The sequence below is a fragment of the Rhincodon typus genome, chromosome 35, assembly GCF_021869965.1.
Source record: "Rhincodon typus isolate 14 chromosome 35, sRhiTyp1.1, whole genome shotgun sequence".
NCBI classification, from domain to species: Eukaryota; Metazoa; Chordata; class Chondrichthyes; order Orectolobiformes; family Rhincodontidae; genus Rhincodon; species Rhincodon typus.
In genome coordinates this window covers 10802463-10819681 of record NC_063366.1, presented here as the reverse complement: position 1 = coordinate 10819681, position 17219 = coordinate 10802463, and the positions used below count along the sequence as shown (strand labels likewise).

Genomic DNA, 17219 nt, shown 5'->3' with positions numbered 1-17219 from the left:
TATCTCTCCTTTACGTTCCCGGTCTCCCCTATCTCTCCTTTACGTTCTCGGTCTCTCTTATCTCTCCTTTATGTTCCCGGTCTCTCTCATCTCTCCTTTACGTTCCCAGTCTCTCCTGTGTCCCATTCACATTCCTGGTCTCTCCTGTCTCACCTACCAACCAACCCAGGGGACCATGCTTTGACATGAAGGTAGTGAACAGAGACACCGTTAGATACTGTCGGTATGGGGCTGGGGGAAAGCGCCCAGTGCCTCACAGCTAGTGGAGCCCAGTTGATAGTGCGGCTCACCTGCTGTTGTCTGTCCCCCAGGCGCTCTTCGTGAAGGTGGTGCCGTACCACTGCCTGGGCTCTATCTGGTCGCAGCGTGACAAGAAAGGTAAGGAGAACCTGGCCCCTACCGTCTGGGCCACTGTCCGACAGTTCAACAAACTCGCCAACTGCGTGATCAGCTCCTGCCTCAGCAACACCAAACTCCGGCCACAGCAGCGGGCACGCATCCTGGAGAAGTGGATCCGTGTGGCAGAGGTAGGCCGTGGGCACGTCAGTACCAGGGCTCTCCAACCGTGGGATCACCAGCTTCCCCCCACCACCCCGTCTCTCAGTTCAGACTAGCTCAGCAACTGGTTAACTAGTGTATTAACAGGCCATCACCCGTTTGTCTTTATTCATTCATGGGATTGAAGGGGCTCGCTGCCCAGACTGGAATATATTATCCATCCCTAATTGCCCAGAGGGCAGTTAAGGGTCAACCACACTGCTATGGGTCTGTACCGGAACGGGTAAGGATGGCAGTTTCCTTCCCTAAAGGACATCAGTGAACCAGATGGGGTTTATAACTAACAATTTCATCATCATCATCATCGTTCCAGATTTTTAATGATATCAAGTTCCACCCATCTCCCATGCCAGGATTCGAACCTGGGTCTCCAGAACATGATATAACAAGGTGTAGAGCTGCATGAACACAGCAGGCCAAGCAGCATCAGAGGGGCAGGAAGGCTGACGTTTCGGATCGAGACCCTTCTTCAGAAATGCTAGTTTCTCCAGAACATGACCTGGGTCTTCGAATTAATAGTTCTAGCTATTATTCCACCCGTCTGTCGCACCCTCCCAGCGATGGACGCAGTTCTGATCACACGCATTCTCCCATCTCCAAGGGTTCCCTGCAATCACACAATCTCGACAACAGCCCGATGTCGGCCGGTGAATTTGCAGAACGGGATAGCACCGAGATTTTGGGAATTGGAAACCTTCTGGAATTTCTCCTAGATCCTCGTTTCCCTGATGTGGTTTGTTGCTGTGTTAGGGAGTGTGAGGGAAGGTGGTCAGTGCAGAAAGTTTACACGACATAAGCCAAAGACTCAAGCGAGCTAAATGCTGAGTGTTCCCGACAGGAATTTGTCTGAAACTGACTCTGTTATTGCCTTTCCTCCCGTGTCCTCGTCTCTAGGAATGCCGGGCTTTGAAGAACTTCTCCTCACTCTATGCCATTATTTCTGCTCTCCAGTCGAACCCGGTGCACAGACTGAAGAAAACATGGGAGGAGATTCCCAGGTATAGTGCGGAGGGGCAGAATGGATCCCGATATTGGGGCAATGTTCCCAGAATGGACGGTATGCCCGGGGGAGTGGTGGAGGGGTTCATGGTGAACCACGTTCCCGGGAACCATCTGGCCAGTAATGGAGCAAAATTGCCAGATTCCCGGGAATAGTCAGCACTGTAGCCGCGACCCACGATTCCGAAGAACAGCATGAATCGGGATCGGTGTCTCTGTATTCCGGAAGCATTCCCAGATTCTTGGCTGTAATGTGGTGTTAGGGTCAGTGTCTCATTATGATGTGGTGTTCCCTGATTTCCAGCACAGTGTGAAATTGACATGAGTGCCTTTCTGTTGAAGGAATGCTCCTATATCCAGTGCAGAAGAGGGATACACTTCCCTGTACTAGAGCTATGTTCCCAGATCTCCAGGTATAGAGTGGACTGGGGCTAATTCTGCAGGTTCCGACTGATTGTACACAGCTAAGATTTCCCAAGAGCCATCTCCTCAGTCAGACAGTGTCAGAATAAATTAGATCAGTCCGCTTTTCCCTGGCTGTTCTGAAACAAGATCTGAATAATCTCTCTCTGGGGTTGTTGAGTAAGTACATCTTTGCGTCTCCTTCATTTCCAGGGAAATCTTTCGGAGTTACAATGAACTGTCAGAAATCTTTTCAGAGGAGAACAATTATTCCCAGAGCCGGGAGCTGCTGATCAGGGTGAGGAATTTTGATTTTGCCCGTAAAATGTAGATTTCTCTGTTCAATATTAACATGCTGCCAGTTGATGGTGCACTGCGAAATCAGAAAGATTGAATGTTGCGTGTAGCTGTAGATTAAACACAATAAATGGCAGATCCAAACGGTTACTTTTGTACAGATTATAGATTGATTCCTGGGATGGTAGGACTGATGTAAGAGGAGAGGTTGGATTAGTTAGGATTGTATTCGCTGGAGTGAATGGGGGGTATCTCACAGAAACCTATAAAATTCTAACAGGACTAGACAGGGCAGACACAGGAAGGATGTTCCCGGTGGTGGGGGGTTGGGGTGTTAAGTCCAGAACCAGGGGTCGCAGTCTAAGGATGAGGGGTAGACCATTTAGGATGGGAATCAGGGGAAATTTATTTTTGACCCACAGAGTAGTGAGCCTGTGGAATTCTCTCCGACACAAAGCAGCCGAAGGCAAAATCTTGCACATTTTCGAGGTGGGGTTGGGCAGTACTGGGCTAAAGGTGTCAAATGCTAGGGGTGAAAAGTGGATGATCAGCCGTGATCGTCATGAATAGCAGAACAGACCCGAAGGGCCGAATGGCCTACTCCTGTTCCTATTTTCTGTTTCTTTGTTGCTATGTCATGATTTTGAAGGGACTAATATTTATGTTTTTTGGGCTCCGCTTATTCTCCTGATTTCACACACTGTCTGTGAGTGGATAGGTCCAATTTAGCTTTCAGAAGGAGCTGATGGATCTGTTCCAACTCCCTAAAGTCCCGGGATTACTTTACAATGAGCTAGTGTAGTTTTCCTGATTCAAAAACAAAGTTGCTGGAAAAGCTCAGCAGAACAGTCCTGAGGAACGGTCACTGGACCCGAAACATTAACTCTGTTTTTTTCCTTCACAGATGCTGAGCTTTTCCAGCAACTTCTCATTTTGTTCCTGATTTACAGCATCTGCAGTTCTTTTGGTTTCTATTTAGTCTTCCTGATTGCTGTCCTTCAATGAAGTTTCTTGTTACCTGAGAACAGTACCCCTTCTCAAACAATTGTTACTCTGTACCACATACTGGGGATGATCATAGAATCCCTACAGTGTGGAAACAGAGCACTCAGCGCACACTGACCCTCCGAAGAGCGTTCCGACCAGACCCACCTCCCTACCCTATCACCCCACGGCTAACCCACCGAGCCTGCACATCCCGGGACACTTTAGAACGGCCAATCCACCTAACCTGCACATCTTTGGACTGTGGGAAGAAACTGGAGCACCCAGGGGAAACCCACATAGATGTGGGGAGAACATGCAAACTCCACGCAGACAGTCACCCAAGGCTGGAACCGAACCCGGGTCCCTGGCGCTGTGAGGCAGCATGCTAACCGCTGAGCCACCACACCGCTCCTGCGGGGTTTGAGATGCTGACAAGCACAGGTTTAGTTCCCACAGCAGCTGAAGTTACCATGAAAAACTCTCCTTCTCAAGCTCTCCCCTCACCTGAGACATGGTGATTACCCCCCAATCTCTCTCTTTAATGAGCCCTATGGTCTGGTCAGACTAAGGTGTCTTTACCTTGTCACATGCTGGTAGAAATGGCAAATACCCCAGGGTACCCGGAGTTAACATCTGCAAGAATAACGCCGTTAGAGGGCAGGACTTGTGCTGGAGAGTAAATGCTGCTACCAATAGATATTTTCCAATTAAGCTGTTCAGGGATGTTACGATACTCCTATGCAGCAGGTAGGATTTGAACACCGGCCTCCTGACTCAAAGGTAGGGGCAATACCACTGCACTGCAAGGAAAGGTGATGGCCTAGCAGTATTATCGATAGTTTATTAATCCAGAGACCCAGGTAATTGCTGTGGGTCTGGAGTCACATATAGGCCAGACCAGGTAAGGATGGCAGATTTCCCTTCCCTAAGCTGTACAGGACATTGGTCAGGCCACTTTTGGAATATTGTGTTCAATTCTGGTCTCCTTACTGTAGGAAAGATGTTGTGAAACTTGAAATGGCAGAGAAAAGATTTACAAGGATGTTGCCAGGGTTGGAGGGTTTGAGCTACAGGGAGAGGCGGAATAGGCTGGGGCTATTTTCCCGGGAGAGTTGGAGGTTGAGGGGTGACCTATAGAGGTTTATAAAATCATGAGGGGTGCGGATAGGGTGAATAGTCATGGTCTTTTTCCTGGAGTAGGGGAGTCGAAAACTAGAGGGCATAAGTTTAAGGTGAGAGGGATAAGATTTAAAAGGGACCTAAGGGGCACCATTTTCATGCAGAAGGGTAGGAGGTGGGGAGGGAGCGGAAATTCAGGGCCCAGTGCCACTGCAAGGCTTTTGCCACCTTTGATGGAGGTTGCTGTGTCGCCTAATCACTTGGATTGAAATCCCTCCGTCTTTGCCTTCATAGTGAGACTCCCATTGGCACTCCAATGCACTTGTGGTTCATCTGCCCACCCTGTCCTTGCCCCAACAGTACCCATTCTCCAAGGATAAGTCCCCTCTCATCCCACGAGGGTGCGTGCATTTAATGTGAGGGGGGAATGTTCAAAGGAGATGTGGGGGGTAAGTGTTTTACACAGAGAGTGTGGTAGGAGTCTGGAACACGATGCCAGGGCTGTTGGTGGAGGCAGATACGATAGGGGCGTTTAAGGGGCTTTTCGATAAGTGCGTGTAAGGAATGGAGGGATATGGACCAAGGAAGTTTAATTCAGCTTCATGTACGTGGGCCAAAGGTCCCATTCCTGTGCTGTACTGTTTTATGTTCTTTGATAGTGATGGCACGGTGGCTCAGTGGTTAGCACTGCTGCCTCACAGCGCCAGGAACCCGGGTTCGATTCCACCCTCAGGTGACTGTCTGTGTGGAGTTTGCACGTTCTCCCTGCGTCTGTGTGGGTTTCCTCCGGGTGTTCCAGTTTCCTCCCACAGTCCAAAGATGTGCAGGCTAGGTGGATTGGCCATGCTAAATTGTCCCATAGTGTCCAAGGATGTGTAGATTAGGTGGGTTATAGGGGGATGCTCGGAGGGTCGGTATGGACTTGTTGGGCTGAAGGGCCTGTTTCCACACTGTAGGGGTTCTAGTCTTGGTACCATTGGCATTGATTAGTGGGACACATCCTGGGAAATAAGTCCTGTGTCCGAGCGGTTGCTTCCAAGGGTCTGAAAATAAAAACCATGTCCTTGTTTTGATGAATTTGCAGGAAGGAACGTCAAAGTTCGCCACGTTGGACAAGAAACACCCGAAAAAGCCAAAGGACCAGAAAGTTCCCGTAAGTCTCAGTTTAACGTCTTGTGTGTTTGGAAGCGAGAAACGGTACCAATTTGCGGCTTCCACAAGAATGGGCCCAAATCTCCAGCAGCTGTTTATAGCTATCTGTGACGTTGGTAAGTTTATATGGTCTTGGGGTGGAAACTGGTCCAGACTGAGCAGGCATAACCGCAAACTGAAACTTGAGCAGCTCGGGATTGTTATGTGGAATCCCATCTAGAACACTCTCAACCCCGCAAAAAAAAACACAAATCAGGCTTGAGCGTCCTCCTTAGGCCGTGCAGATTAGGAGCAGGAGGAAACTGGCCGGCTTTGTGAGCCTGTTTCCTCATGGATAAATTCGTGGCTGGTTTGACTGACTTTTCCTCTTTTCCGCCTGGCCTTTGGCTCCTCTGTTAGCCAACAATCTACCTCTGCCACCTGCCCAAACTGTTCAACTTTCTTTCCTTATTTAAGCCATTTAAGGTGTATCCTGTCTGAACTCCTCTTGCAAAGAAGGAGACCAATGTTGAACATAATACATCAGATTTGGACCCCAGCAAAGTTCTGTACAGTGCAGTGACCTTGCGAATTCTATTTGCCTTCCTAATCACTTGCTGTACCTGCATACTAACTCCTTGTGATTCGTCTACCGGGTCCCCCAGATCCTTCTGCACCTCTGAATTGCGTATTGAAATAGCGAACTGCTTTTGTGTTCTTCCTGCTGATTTGGACCAGTGTACATCATCAGAAAAAGCCGTTCTTCGTTGATTCTCGTGATGTGGACCACTGCTGGTGAGGCCAGTATTTGACACCCGTCTTGGTGAGAGTGAACGTTGAAGCTGGTGGTTTGTGTGCCAGTCAAGCAGGCCATTGTAGTGTGAACTCTTGTCGAATTTCTTGAGTGTTTTTGGAGCTGCACCCATCCAGGCAAGTGGGGGACATTCCATCACACTCCATCTGAGTGGACACAGCCGACTTGGGTACGTGTTTGTGCTTATATTATCAAGCAAATAGCGGTTATACTTCAGCCCGTTTTCTTCGGATATATTTGAAATAGAACTGGGTTTTACTGTGATGTGTAGTCAAGTATGGGAGCACGGTGAGCAGTGTACATAGGCACCCACTCTCTGGCACCATCTTAGATACAAAGAACCAGAATTTCACAGAAACAATCATCGCAAATACAAAACCAAAACAACCATTTTAGATAGAAAAACAGAATGTTTAAAAAAAAAGTAGAAACAGAGCCAAGAAGAAAGGGAAGCATCTGTATCTTAAAGTCTGTAAGGTAAGTGGGCCGCCATCATTGAAGCCACAAGTTACTGATAACCTGGCCTCCTGAACTCATTCCTCAATTCCTGCCTTGTTGCTAGGTGTCTAGCATGGAGGGTATGCTCTCTCTCTTTCCCCACTTGACATAAGCACATTTTTGGTTTTTAATTCATGTGTGGGATGTGGGCGTTGCTGGCTTAGACCCAGCATTTACTACCCATCCCTAGTTGCCCCTTGAGAAGTTGGTGACGAGAGCCTTCACCTTGTGATCAGAGAATCCCCACAGTGTGGGGGCAGGCCCATTCAGCCCATCGAGTCCACACCAACCCTCTGAAGAGCATCCCACCCTGACTCACCCCCCTCCACTGTAACCCTGCGTTTCCCCATAGCTAACCCCACCTATTGTACACATCCCTGGACAATTCAGCATGGCCAATCCACCCTAACCTGCACATCTTTGGACTGTGGGATGAAACCCACGCAGACACGGGGAGAATCCGCACAGACAGATGCCCGAGGGTGGAATCGAACCCAGGTCCCTGGCGCTGTGAGGCAGCAGTGCTAACCCACTGAGCCACCGTGCCGCCCAGATGGAGAGGGGATTGGAAATTCCCCTCCAATCCCCGTTGGCTGCTTCAGTGAGCTGCTTCTCCAGTCCATGCGGCCGTACGCGATTCCACTCGCACGTCACGTCCTGCAAACACTGTCTCGGGAGCATGAGGAAAGGCAGCCGCTGAGTTCAGTTATCAACGGGACCGAGATACGCGAAGCGCTCAGCATGATCTCCCTGTGTTTTTGTGTCTCTACAGAACGTGGTTCAGGGCACAGTGCCGTACCTTGGGACCTTCCTGACTGACCTGGTTATGTTGGACACTGCAGTGAAGGACTATGCAGAGGTGAGTGTGCGTTTGGCTGTTGTCACAACATTGACGTTGAGGGCTTTATTCAAAGCAATGCTTACGGGGCTGGGATGGGCGGCTCTCAGGAGGGAATGCACAATGCTGCTCCCAGAGTTTTCCCCCCCCACCCCCCAAGTCTTTCTCGTCTTGTGTCCAGATCTTGTGAAGCGTAAACTCCCTCGGGGGCGGATTGCTTACACACTCCGTTCTTGTTCCCATGACACAACAGTGTATGGCTGCGGTTCAAGGTCGCACAGGAAAAAGTTTAAAGGAGCCAGGCTCTTACACAAAGAGCCTGCCCGCGCCCCCAATCGAAAATGACAAGGTGCATTTGTACGCCAGTCACCTCTTCGCTTCTCAGATCACCCATGCCAAGGAGCAGAGAAATTGGTGCACAGAAAGAGACCAGTCAATTAGAGTCGCAGAGTCATGGAGATATGCAGCGTGGAAACAGACCCTTCGGTCCAACCCGTCCATGCCGACCAGATATCCTAAATTAATCTAGTCCCATTTGCCAGCATTTTGCCCATATCCCTCTAAACCCTTCCTATTCACATATGCATCCAGATGCCTTTTAGATGCTGTAATTGTACCAGCCTCCACCACTTCCTCTGGCAGCTCGTTCCATACACGCACCACCCTCTGTATTAAAATGTTGCCCCTCAGGTCCCTTTTAAATCTTTCCCCTCTCACCTTAAACTGTGCCCTCTAGTTCTGGCCTCCCCCATCCTGGGGAAAGGACGTTGTCTATTCACCCTTTCCATGCCCCTCATGATTTTATAAACTTTTATAAGCAAAAATATCTTTGTGTGCTTGCATAGTCGCTGAAGCAGCTCAGTTCTGAACAGTGGCATATGAAGAAACGAACAAACATTGGAGTTTGATTCTATTCAGCAAACAAACCGAAGGGATTTTGTAGTTGTGCAAGAGTATATTTACATATATTTAAGGCACCGGGGAGGGGGTTTCCGATAACTGAACGGACCCCCATTTAACTTTGGCGGAAAGACTCCAGACGGTGGTCTTTCCCCACTGCCCCAGGGCAGCAGCTGCCCTGAGCTTTAGTGCGTCCCTCAGCACGTAGTCCTGGGCCTTGGAATGTGCCAGTCTGCAACACTCGGTTGGGGTCAGCTCCTTGTTCTGGAAAACCAGCAAGGTTCGGGCAGACCAGAGAACGTCTTTCACTGAGGTGATGGTCCTCCAGGCACGGTTGGTGCTTGTCTAGGTGTGCGTCCCACGGGAACTGGCCGTAGAGCACAGAGTCCCATGTCACGACGAGGCGGTCTGCCAATTCATTCAGTCTGCTCATGGAACCATGCAACAGGATCCACCCTCTCTCCTTTTTCCCCACGATCTTGAGGACGCTACGTGCTGACCATTTCCTGATGGTCAAAGGTGTTTTTCTCTCCGACTTTCTCCCCTTTTAACCAGCGCTCCAGCTCCCTGAGGGAAAGCATTCTGTGTTCAATAGGTCTCAGTACGACTCAGCTTTCAGCTATCACCATGACTGCAATGAATGTTCACCAGTCCCCTCTCAAATTAACAGGCTACTGCTGGTTTTCAAAGTAATGAGGCTAAGTCTGTGACCTGACAAAGGTCTTTACAAAGGTTGAATGCTTTGAGAATGTTTCCCCTCGTGGAGGGGGGGTGGGGGATGAGCGAAACTAGACATCCTCAACGTGAGATCGTTCCCAAGAAATCCGTTCAGAATTCGGAAGAAATTTTACCCAGAGCGAGATGGTGAGAATACGGAACGTACCATCACAGAGAGTGGTCAAGGTGAATAGATTTAAAGGGAAACCAGACAAGCGCATGAGAGAGCGAGGAATAATCGTTTGATGTTAGAAGCTTCTTTTCATTCACGGGATGTTGGCCCAGCATTTATTGCCCATCCCTAGTTGCCTCTTTTGAAGGTGGTGGTGAGCTCCCTTCTTGCAGTCCATGCACAGTAGGCAGACCCACAGTGGGGAGAGAGTTCCAGGAGTATGACCCAGCGACAGTGACCAAACGGCGATATATTCCCAGGTCAGGATGGTGAGTGGCTTTAGGGGCACCTATAGTTGGTGGTGTTCAGGTAAGAGAGGCTGGGTGGTTGACCGTAATGCCAGCGTTGGCAGGTGGCGCCGTGTGACTCGATTCTGTGTCCTACATCCAACAAAAAGTATCCGAATCCTTTCAGGATGTTGGATTCTCTCCTTTTTCCCAGGGTTTTTTTTCCAATGAAATGGATGGTGCGGGAGGGAAGCGATGGCGTGGGAGGGGTTATATGAGAGTGACAGACAGGCATATGAGAGGGTGGCATGGAAAGGCATGGGATAGGCACTACGTCGAAGGGAGAGATGGGGTAGATGAGATGACAAAATCGATTGTGTTCGTCTCACTGCGAATATTCGAATGAATTTCCCACTACCCTCACTGCAACGTCTTCAATGTCCTTCCTGTGATACAGCCCACAACTGCACACCCATTTCCGACTGTCAGGGACAAAGTCAGCATCGCTTCCTTGCTTGTATTTTTAATCACCCTTTGTGCGTGTGTAGCTCTCAGAATTCCATTTGCTTTCTCGAAGCATCTTCTGTTTTCACCATCAAGAGATCAGGTTAATCCGCGTTTGCTGATCTCTCTGTTTCTTGCTGAAAATTCTGCCACTTCTTGTCCTTTACCACAGAACAGGCCGGTTTGAGCATTGTGTTAGGTTTGAAAGGATTAATAGAGATTGAGTGTCATAAGCACCAGCCTCTATGTAAGTAGTTGTGCAGGTGTAATAACCTATATCCTCTTTACTATAAGGGACCCTTAACGTTAGACGAGAGGGTGGTTATCCTCATCCACAGGATCTGAAGGATTGTATACTTCGAAGTTATTGTTGGCAGCATATATATTATGGGCGTTTAGCCTCGCCACACAGCAAATTACTGGAACTGATCTGAAATCCACTGACCTCCCTAAATAAAAACCGAAAGAACTGCGGATGCTGTGAATCAGGAAAAAAAACAAAGTTGCTGGAAAAGCTCAGCAGGTCTGGCAGCATCTGTGAAGGCAAAAACAGAGTTAATGTTTGGGTCCGGTGACCCTTCCTTCAGAAGGGTCTCCCTGTTTGGGCGTTTCGTTGGCCAGATGTTTACCTGGCCCTCTGCTGCTCGACAACCCCATTGGCCAGTAGTAGACACAAGGCCATTCTCTCTGTGCTACTTCTGATTTTAACCGTGTGACCATTTTGCCACTTTGGAATCATAAGACATAAGAGCAGAAGTAGGCCATTCAGCACCCCCCAACCCCATTTGAGTCCTATCCCCCATTCGCTGAGATCGTAGTTTTACTGATAATCCTCAGCTCTACTTGCCTGCCTTTCCCACGTAAAGTGTCAATTCCCTTCACTTGTTGACTGGTCTTGGGACCGGACTTCAGAAAGGGATGTCAGACTGTGGGAAGGGTGCAGGAAAGATTTACTAGAATGCCGTCAGGCAACGAAACGATTTCAGCTGACCTGGAGAGATTGGGATAGGTCTTACCAGAGCAGAGTTGAGATGGAACTTGTTGGAGGCATCCAAAACTGCAAAGGGTTTTGATGGATTAAGTAAGGGGAAACTGTTTCCAGTGGCCAAAAGACACGGATTTGAGTTGTTTTGAGGGGGTGGCCAAATAAAAAAGCAGCAGTGGGCGTCATGAGGATATGTTGAAACAATGGGTTGTTATGGTCCAAAATGCACTGCCGGAAATGGTGATGGAAGCTGATAGAATCGGAATTTCCAAAAGGAAACTGGATAAATCATTACAAGATTACAGAGTTGGCTGCGGGTGGTAATAATTCGAACAGCTCTTCCGTGGAATTGGAAAGGCACACGAGGACAGAAAGTCTCCTGCCGCACTGCCTGATCCAAACACGTTCCGTACAATACCTCTCAACCTCTCAGCAGCCGTGAGAACTCCCGGGACGCGCAAGAGAACACGAAAGAAACAAGGCACTGGAGATTAGAAAAATCAGGACAACAGTAGTTCTGAGATAGCCCTCCTTGGATATTATTAGGAGGTGGGAGTTGAAAGCCAGCCTCCTGGCTCAGAAGTACCAATGTGCCCTGAGTGTCCCCAACAATCCACAATAGAAACCCCATCTTCACATCCCAAGAGATGATGGAAAACAGGTTCCAAATCCTGAGGCAGGATCGGGGTCGGATGTGCATAATTCACATTCATGCAGAGGCCTAGCTGTTAGTATCGGGGCGCCCCCATGTGGCACTGCAGTCATTTCATTCTTTAATGGAATCAAGGCAAGGGCCCATGCCCACGTGTCGCTGAAATTGAATGGCACCCTAGCCACTTTCACAGGGCAAGTTCACAGTCAGCCACGTCACTGTGGGTATGGAGTCACATACAGACCAGACTGAATCCATTTATTTCCCTGAGGGGCATTTGTGAACCAGCTGGCAGTAGGCTGGGGTATCTTCCCTGGAGCGTCGGAGGCTGAGGGGTGACCTTATAGAGGTTTATAAAATCATGAAGGGGTATGGATAGGGTGAATAGCCAAGGTCTTTTCCCCCAGGGTAGGGGAGTCCAAAACTAGAGGGTTTAAGGTGAGAGGGGAAAGATTTAGAAGAGGCCTCAAGGGCAGCTTTTTCACGCAGAGGGTGCTGTATGTATGGAACAAGGAAGTGGTGGAGGCTGGTACAATTACAACATTTAAAAGTCATCTGGATGGGTATATGAATAGGAAGGGTTTAGAGGGATATGGACCAAATGCTGGTAAATGGGACTAGATTAATTTAGGATATCTGGTCAACACAATTGAGTTGGGCCGAAGTTTTCCATGCTGTGCATCTCTTATAACCAGTCGATGCTCGCTGACTGTGACTAAAGCTGACTTTATTTCCATTATTAATTTAATTCACCTTCTGCTGGCCTGCGATCGTGGCATTATTAACCCAGTAAAAACGCCAGGACACAACCAGAAGGGATCGAAGGTCTGAACCAGCAGAAACGAAAACCTACCATGGCTTGATGCATTCAGGGTTGAAGAATAATGCGAACAGTGCAATATTGAGGAGCAGAGAAAGATCCACAGTGTGGATCTGTAATGCTGGACTTTTTATTTTTCTAATTTGTTTTTTGTCCCTAAGAATTTGCACTTAAGTATCTGTATCTAGGTACCTTTGTACCTAATATGGTGCTGTAAGTGAACTTTTCACACGACAGTAAAAACCTGACAGTAAAGCGAATTCTAATTCTAATTCTAATTCATTACGATCTGAAAGCAGACAAAACACCAGAGTAAGCACCCAGAGCCAATGAAGCGAAAGTGAACACCTGAGACACATCCCTCTCTGACTCTCCCTCAAGTAATAACAAGAGATTACACGGAATTACATCAATCTCCCAGTACCAAAACTGACCATTCATTGCAACTTGCCAGTGCTGATGTCTATCTTCCGCTTGAACTTCTTCCTATCCCTTTGTTTCACTCAACCAGTCCATTATTCTCTTCTTCCTCATGTACTTTTATAGTTTATTCCTTTCTCAGGGTGCAGGTTCACAGTTCCTTGAAAGTGGAGCCATAGGTAGAGAGGATAGTGAAGAACGTGTTTGGTACGCTTGCCTTCATTGGTCAGAACAATGAGTAGAGGAGTTGGGAGGTCATGTCGCAGCTGTACAGGGCATTGCTGCGGCCACTTTTGGAATACTGCGTACAATTCTGGTCTCCCTTCTATAGGAAGGACGTTGTTAAACTTGAGAAGGTTTAGAAAAGATTCATAAGGATGTTATCGGAACTTGGGGGTTTGACCAATAGGGAGAGGCTAAATAGGCTGGGGCTATTTTCCCTGGAGCGTCAGAGGCTGAGGGGTGATGTTATAGAGGTGTATAAAATCATGAGGGGCATGGATACAGTGAATAGCCAAGGTGTTTTTCCTAGAGTTGGGGAGGCCAAAACTAAAGGGCATAGGTTTAAGGTGAGTGAGGGAAGATTTACAAAGGACCGAAGGGGTAACTTCTTCATGCAGAGGATGGAGTGAACTGCCAGAGGAAGTAGTGGAGGCTGGTACAATTACAACATTTAAAAGGCATCTGGATGGGTATAGGAATAGGAAGGGTTTAGAGGGACATGGGCCAAATTCTGGCTAATGGGACGAGGACAGATTGGGATGTTGGTCGGCATGGATGAGTTGGACCAAAGGGTCTGTTTCCGTGCCACACACCTCTTTGACTCTATATGCTTATCCAGTTTAGCCTCAAATGCATTCATAGCATAACTCCCAACTACTCAGCATATCCCCCAACGACTCAGCATATCCTCCAACTACTCAGCGTATTCCCCAACTACTCAGTGTATTCCCCAACGATTCAGCGTGTCCCCCTAACTACTCAGCATATCCCCTAACTACTCACCATATCCCCCAATTACTCACCGCATCCCCCAACTACTGACCGTATCCCCCAACTGCTCCTTGTGATCCAAACACAAAGAATGCTGGGAGGAAAAAGACTCAGCAGGTCTGGCAGCATCCATGAAGAGTGAAAAGGCAAGAGTTCACACTTGGAGTCTGTTGTGCTGCTTCTCCAGAACAGTTTTGTGTTTGCCTCAGACTTGCAGCATCTGCAGTAAGTTGCTTTTACTCCTTCTGGCTGCACATTGTGGATTCTGACCCCCCCACCCCGGGGTCCTCTCTCTAATGAAAGAGTGCCCCCCCTTGGTCTGTTAAGATTATGGAAACCTCACCTTTCTCAGGCAGTGCATACACAAATGAACCTTACAGTGATAGCCTCTGGTTTCGCTCTCGCCCGCCAGCAGAAACACCCTTTCCACGTCTACTCTGTCTAACCCTTTCAGAACGTTAGAGGTCCCAATTAGGTCACTCAAACATACTAATTAGGAGCAGCAATAAGCCAATTGGCCATCCAAGCTCACTCTGCCATTCTGGGAAGTTGTGGCTAATCTAATTCCTCCACTTTTCTGCCTATTCCCAGCATGCTTCCACTTCCCCTTCCCCCCTCACCCACCCTTACCGATCAAGTCCCTTTTTAACTTCTGCCTTAAAAATATTCAGGGACCTTGCCTCCACTGATTGTAAGGAAGAGAGTTCCAAGGTTCACTACTTTGTGAAAAAGGAAATTCTCCCTTATCTGTCCTTTCTTGACCCTTCTTACGTGACTCCGAATCCTAGGTTATGTCAAAGTTCACGATTTCCACATCTACCCTGTCAAGTCCTCAGGGGAACTTATCAATGAAGTTGCCTCTTAATCCAATGCAAACCCAGGTCTGACTAACTTTTCCCCGTAACCTAATCCTCTCGTTCCAGCTATCACCTTGCTCTGAACTGCTTCCTTAAATAAAGTGACCAGTACTGTGCACGGATGTGATCACACCAGTGTCCCCTCTAACTGAAGCATGACCTCCCTAATCTTGCCCCTTACTTCCTCTCGCGGGAAATGGAACAAATCATTAGCTTTCCGGATTACTTGCTGTATCTGCTCACCTTCCCAGCCTTCTCTTTCGGAGGGAAAAGGCCACGACTAGTCAAATCTTCGGAATCCATCCACCTCTATTTCTGTCTTCAACCAGCTCCCTCTTCACAGTATAAATTCCAGGAAAGGGCAGGGAAGAAGGCTTTCCCAAGTCCTTAAAGAGGTGGGAAAGGGAGGGCTCTTCAACTCTTTTGGAACGTAACCGCAAATGACGTTTTCTCTCTCTCTCTCTTTTCCAGAATGGACTGATTAACTTCGAGAAGCGGAGAAAGGTAACAGTTTCTGTGGGCAACGTGCCATTTCCTGCTGCTGTTTTCTGTTCGTCCCTTTGGTGCTTTATTTCTTTTTGTTTCAACTCTTATTTTTATCCCGGGGGGGGATCGTTGGGAATGACAGGAATTTGAAATCATCGCCCAGATTAAGTTGCTCCAGAAAGCCTGCAAGAATTACAGCTTTGAGAAGGATCCGGAATTCCTGAACTGGTTCTACAGCTTGGAGACACTCAGTGAAGCCGAAAGGTGAGACAGCTTGTAACTTCCGTGGCAGGGGTCTTTGACACTGAGTGCTTTCTTCATCAGCGGGGACTTATCTCCCCCTGGAGTGTAGGAGACTGAGGAGCAGCATGGGCATGGGGCGAGTGGCGTAATGGATAACGCGTTTGACTTTGGCTCAGCAGATTGTAGGTTCGAATCGTCTCTAGCTCGAGGGCAGCTCACAGCTATTAGGGGAGGTGGTGACCTAGTGGTGTTATCGCTGGACTGTTAATCCAGAGACCCAGATAATGCTCGGGGGACGCAGCTTCGAATCCCGCCACGGCAGATGGTGGAATTTGAATTCAATAAATATCTGGAATTAAGAGCCTCATGATGACCATGAACCCATTGTCGATTGTCAGGAAAAACCCATCTGGTTCACTAATGTCCTTCAGGGAAGGAAACTGCAATCCTTACCTGGTCTGGCCTACATGTGACCCCAGACCCACAGCAATGTGGTAGACTCGTAACCGATTAGGGATGGGCAATAAATGCTGCCTTGCTAGCAACGTCCTCATCCCATGAATGAATGAATAAAAAAAAAAGGTCTATAAAATCATGGGAGGCATAGATAAGGCAGATAGCCAACAGCTTTTCCCCAGGGTAGGGGAGTCTAAAACTAGAGGCTTTAAGGGGAGAGGTAGTGATGGAAGGTGGTACAATTTAAGAAGCATTTAGACAGGTACATGGATGGAGGGGTATGGACCAAATGCTGTAGACGTCTGTGACTCTGTCAACCTAAATTGTCTGACTCAGGATAGTTTAAACTTGTCCGTTCCCTGAGACAATTAATGAGAATGAAGGAATAAATGGTGAAAGTTGAGATGCACATACAGGGTTGATGGTCAGAATCTTTTGTCCCAAGAGTTGAAATGTCTAATACAAGGGGGCATGCATGTAAAGTAGGAGGGGGCATAAGTTCAAAGGAGATGTGAGGGGCAAGTTTTTTTCTTACACAGAGAGTGGAAGGAACGTGCTGCCAGGAGTGGTGGTGGAGGCAGGTACAGTAGGGGCCTTTAGGTAAGTACATGGATATGCAAGGAATGGAGGGATATGGACTAAGGGAAGGCAGAAGGGATCAGTTTCATTTGGCGTCACGTTCGGCACAACATCATGGGCCGAAGGGCCCGTTCCTGTGCTGTACAGTTCTGTGTTCTATGAAAGGCAAGGCGTCAGTCTCAACTTTAGACTCACAGAGGCCTGTGCCACAGAAAAAGGCCCCTCAGTTCAGGAACAAAAACAAAAGTTGCTGGAAAAGCTCAGCAGGTCTGGCAGCATCTGTGAAGGAGAAAACAGAGTTAACGTTTTGGGTCTGGTGACCCTTCCTCAGAACCCTTTCCTCAGTTCAAAAGCAAAAATCAATCAACAAACTGTTCTAATCCCATTTTCCCCAGCATTTCCCCATCATTGCCTTGTATGCCTTGGCACTGCAAGCGCACACCTCAATAAACACTTGTTAAATGCTATTCGGGTTTCCACTTCTACCACCCTTACAGTTGCACAATCCCACCACCACACTCCGGGTGAAAATATTTTCTTCACGCCCCCTTCTAAGCATCCTGCA

At 48.1% G+C, this 17219-nt stretch overlaps 1 protein-coding gene across 7 annotated transcripts in view; it reads left to right on the top strand.

The window, feature by feature from the left end:
• Positions 1-17219, top strand: part of LOC109919061 (ral guanine nucleotide dissociation stimulator-like) — a 166219-nt gene that overhangs the window by 129136 nt on the left and 19864 nt on the right. For all 7 annotated transcript variants that reach the window (XM_048616535.1, XM_048616536.1, XM_048616538.1 and 4 more), the window contains 7 exons: positions 312-527; positions 1453-1556; positions 2173-2257; positions 5447-5515; positions 7578-7664; positions 15362-15394; positions 15519-15640. In XM_048616535.1, coding sequence (XP_048472492.1) covers positions 312-527; positions 1453-1556; positions 2173-2257; positions 5447-5515; positions 7578-7664; positions 15362-15394; positions 15519-15640 — 716 coding nt within the window. The remainder of the gene's footprint in view (positions 1-311; positions 528-1452; positions 1557-2172; positions 2258-5446; positions 5516-7577; positions 7665-15361; positions 15395-15518; positions 15641-17219) is intronic.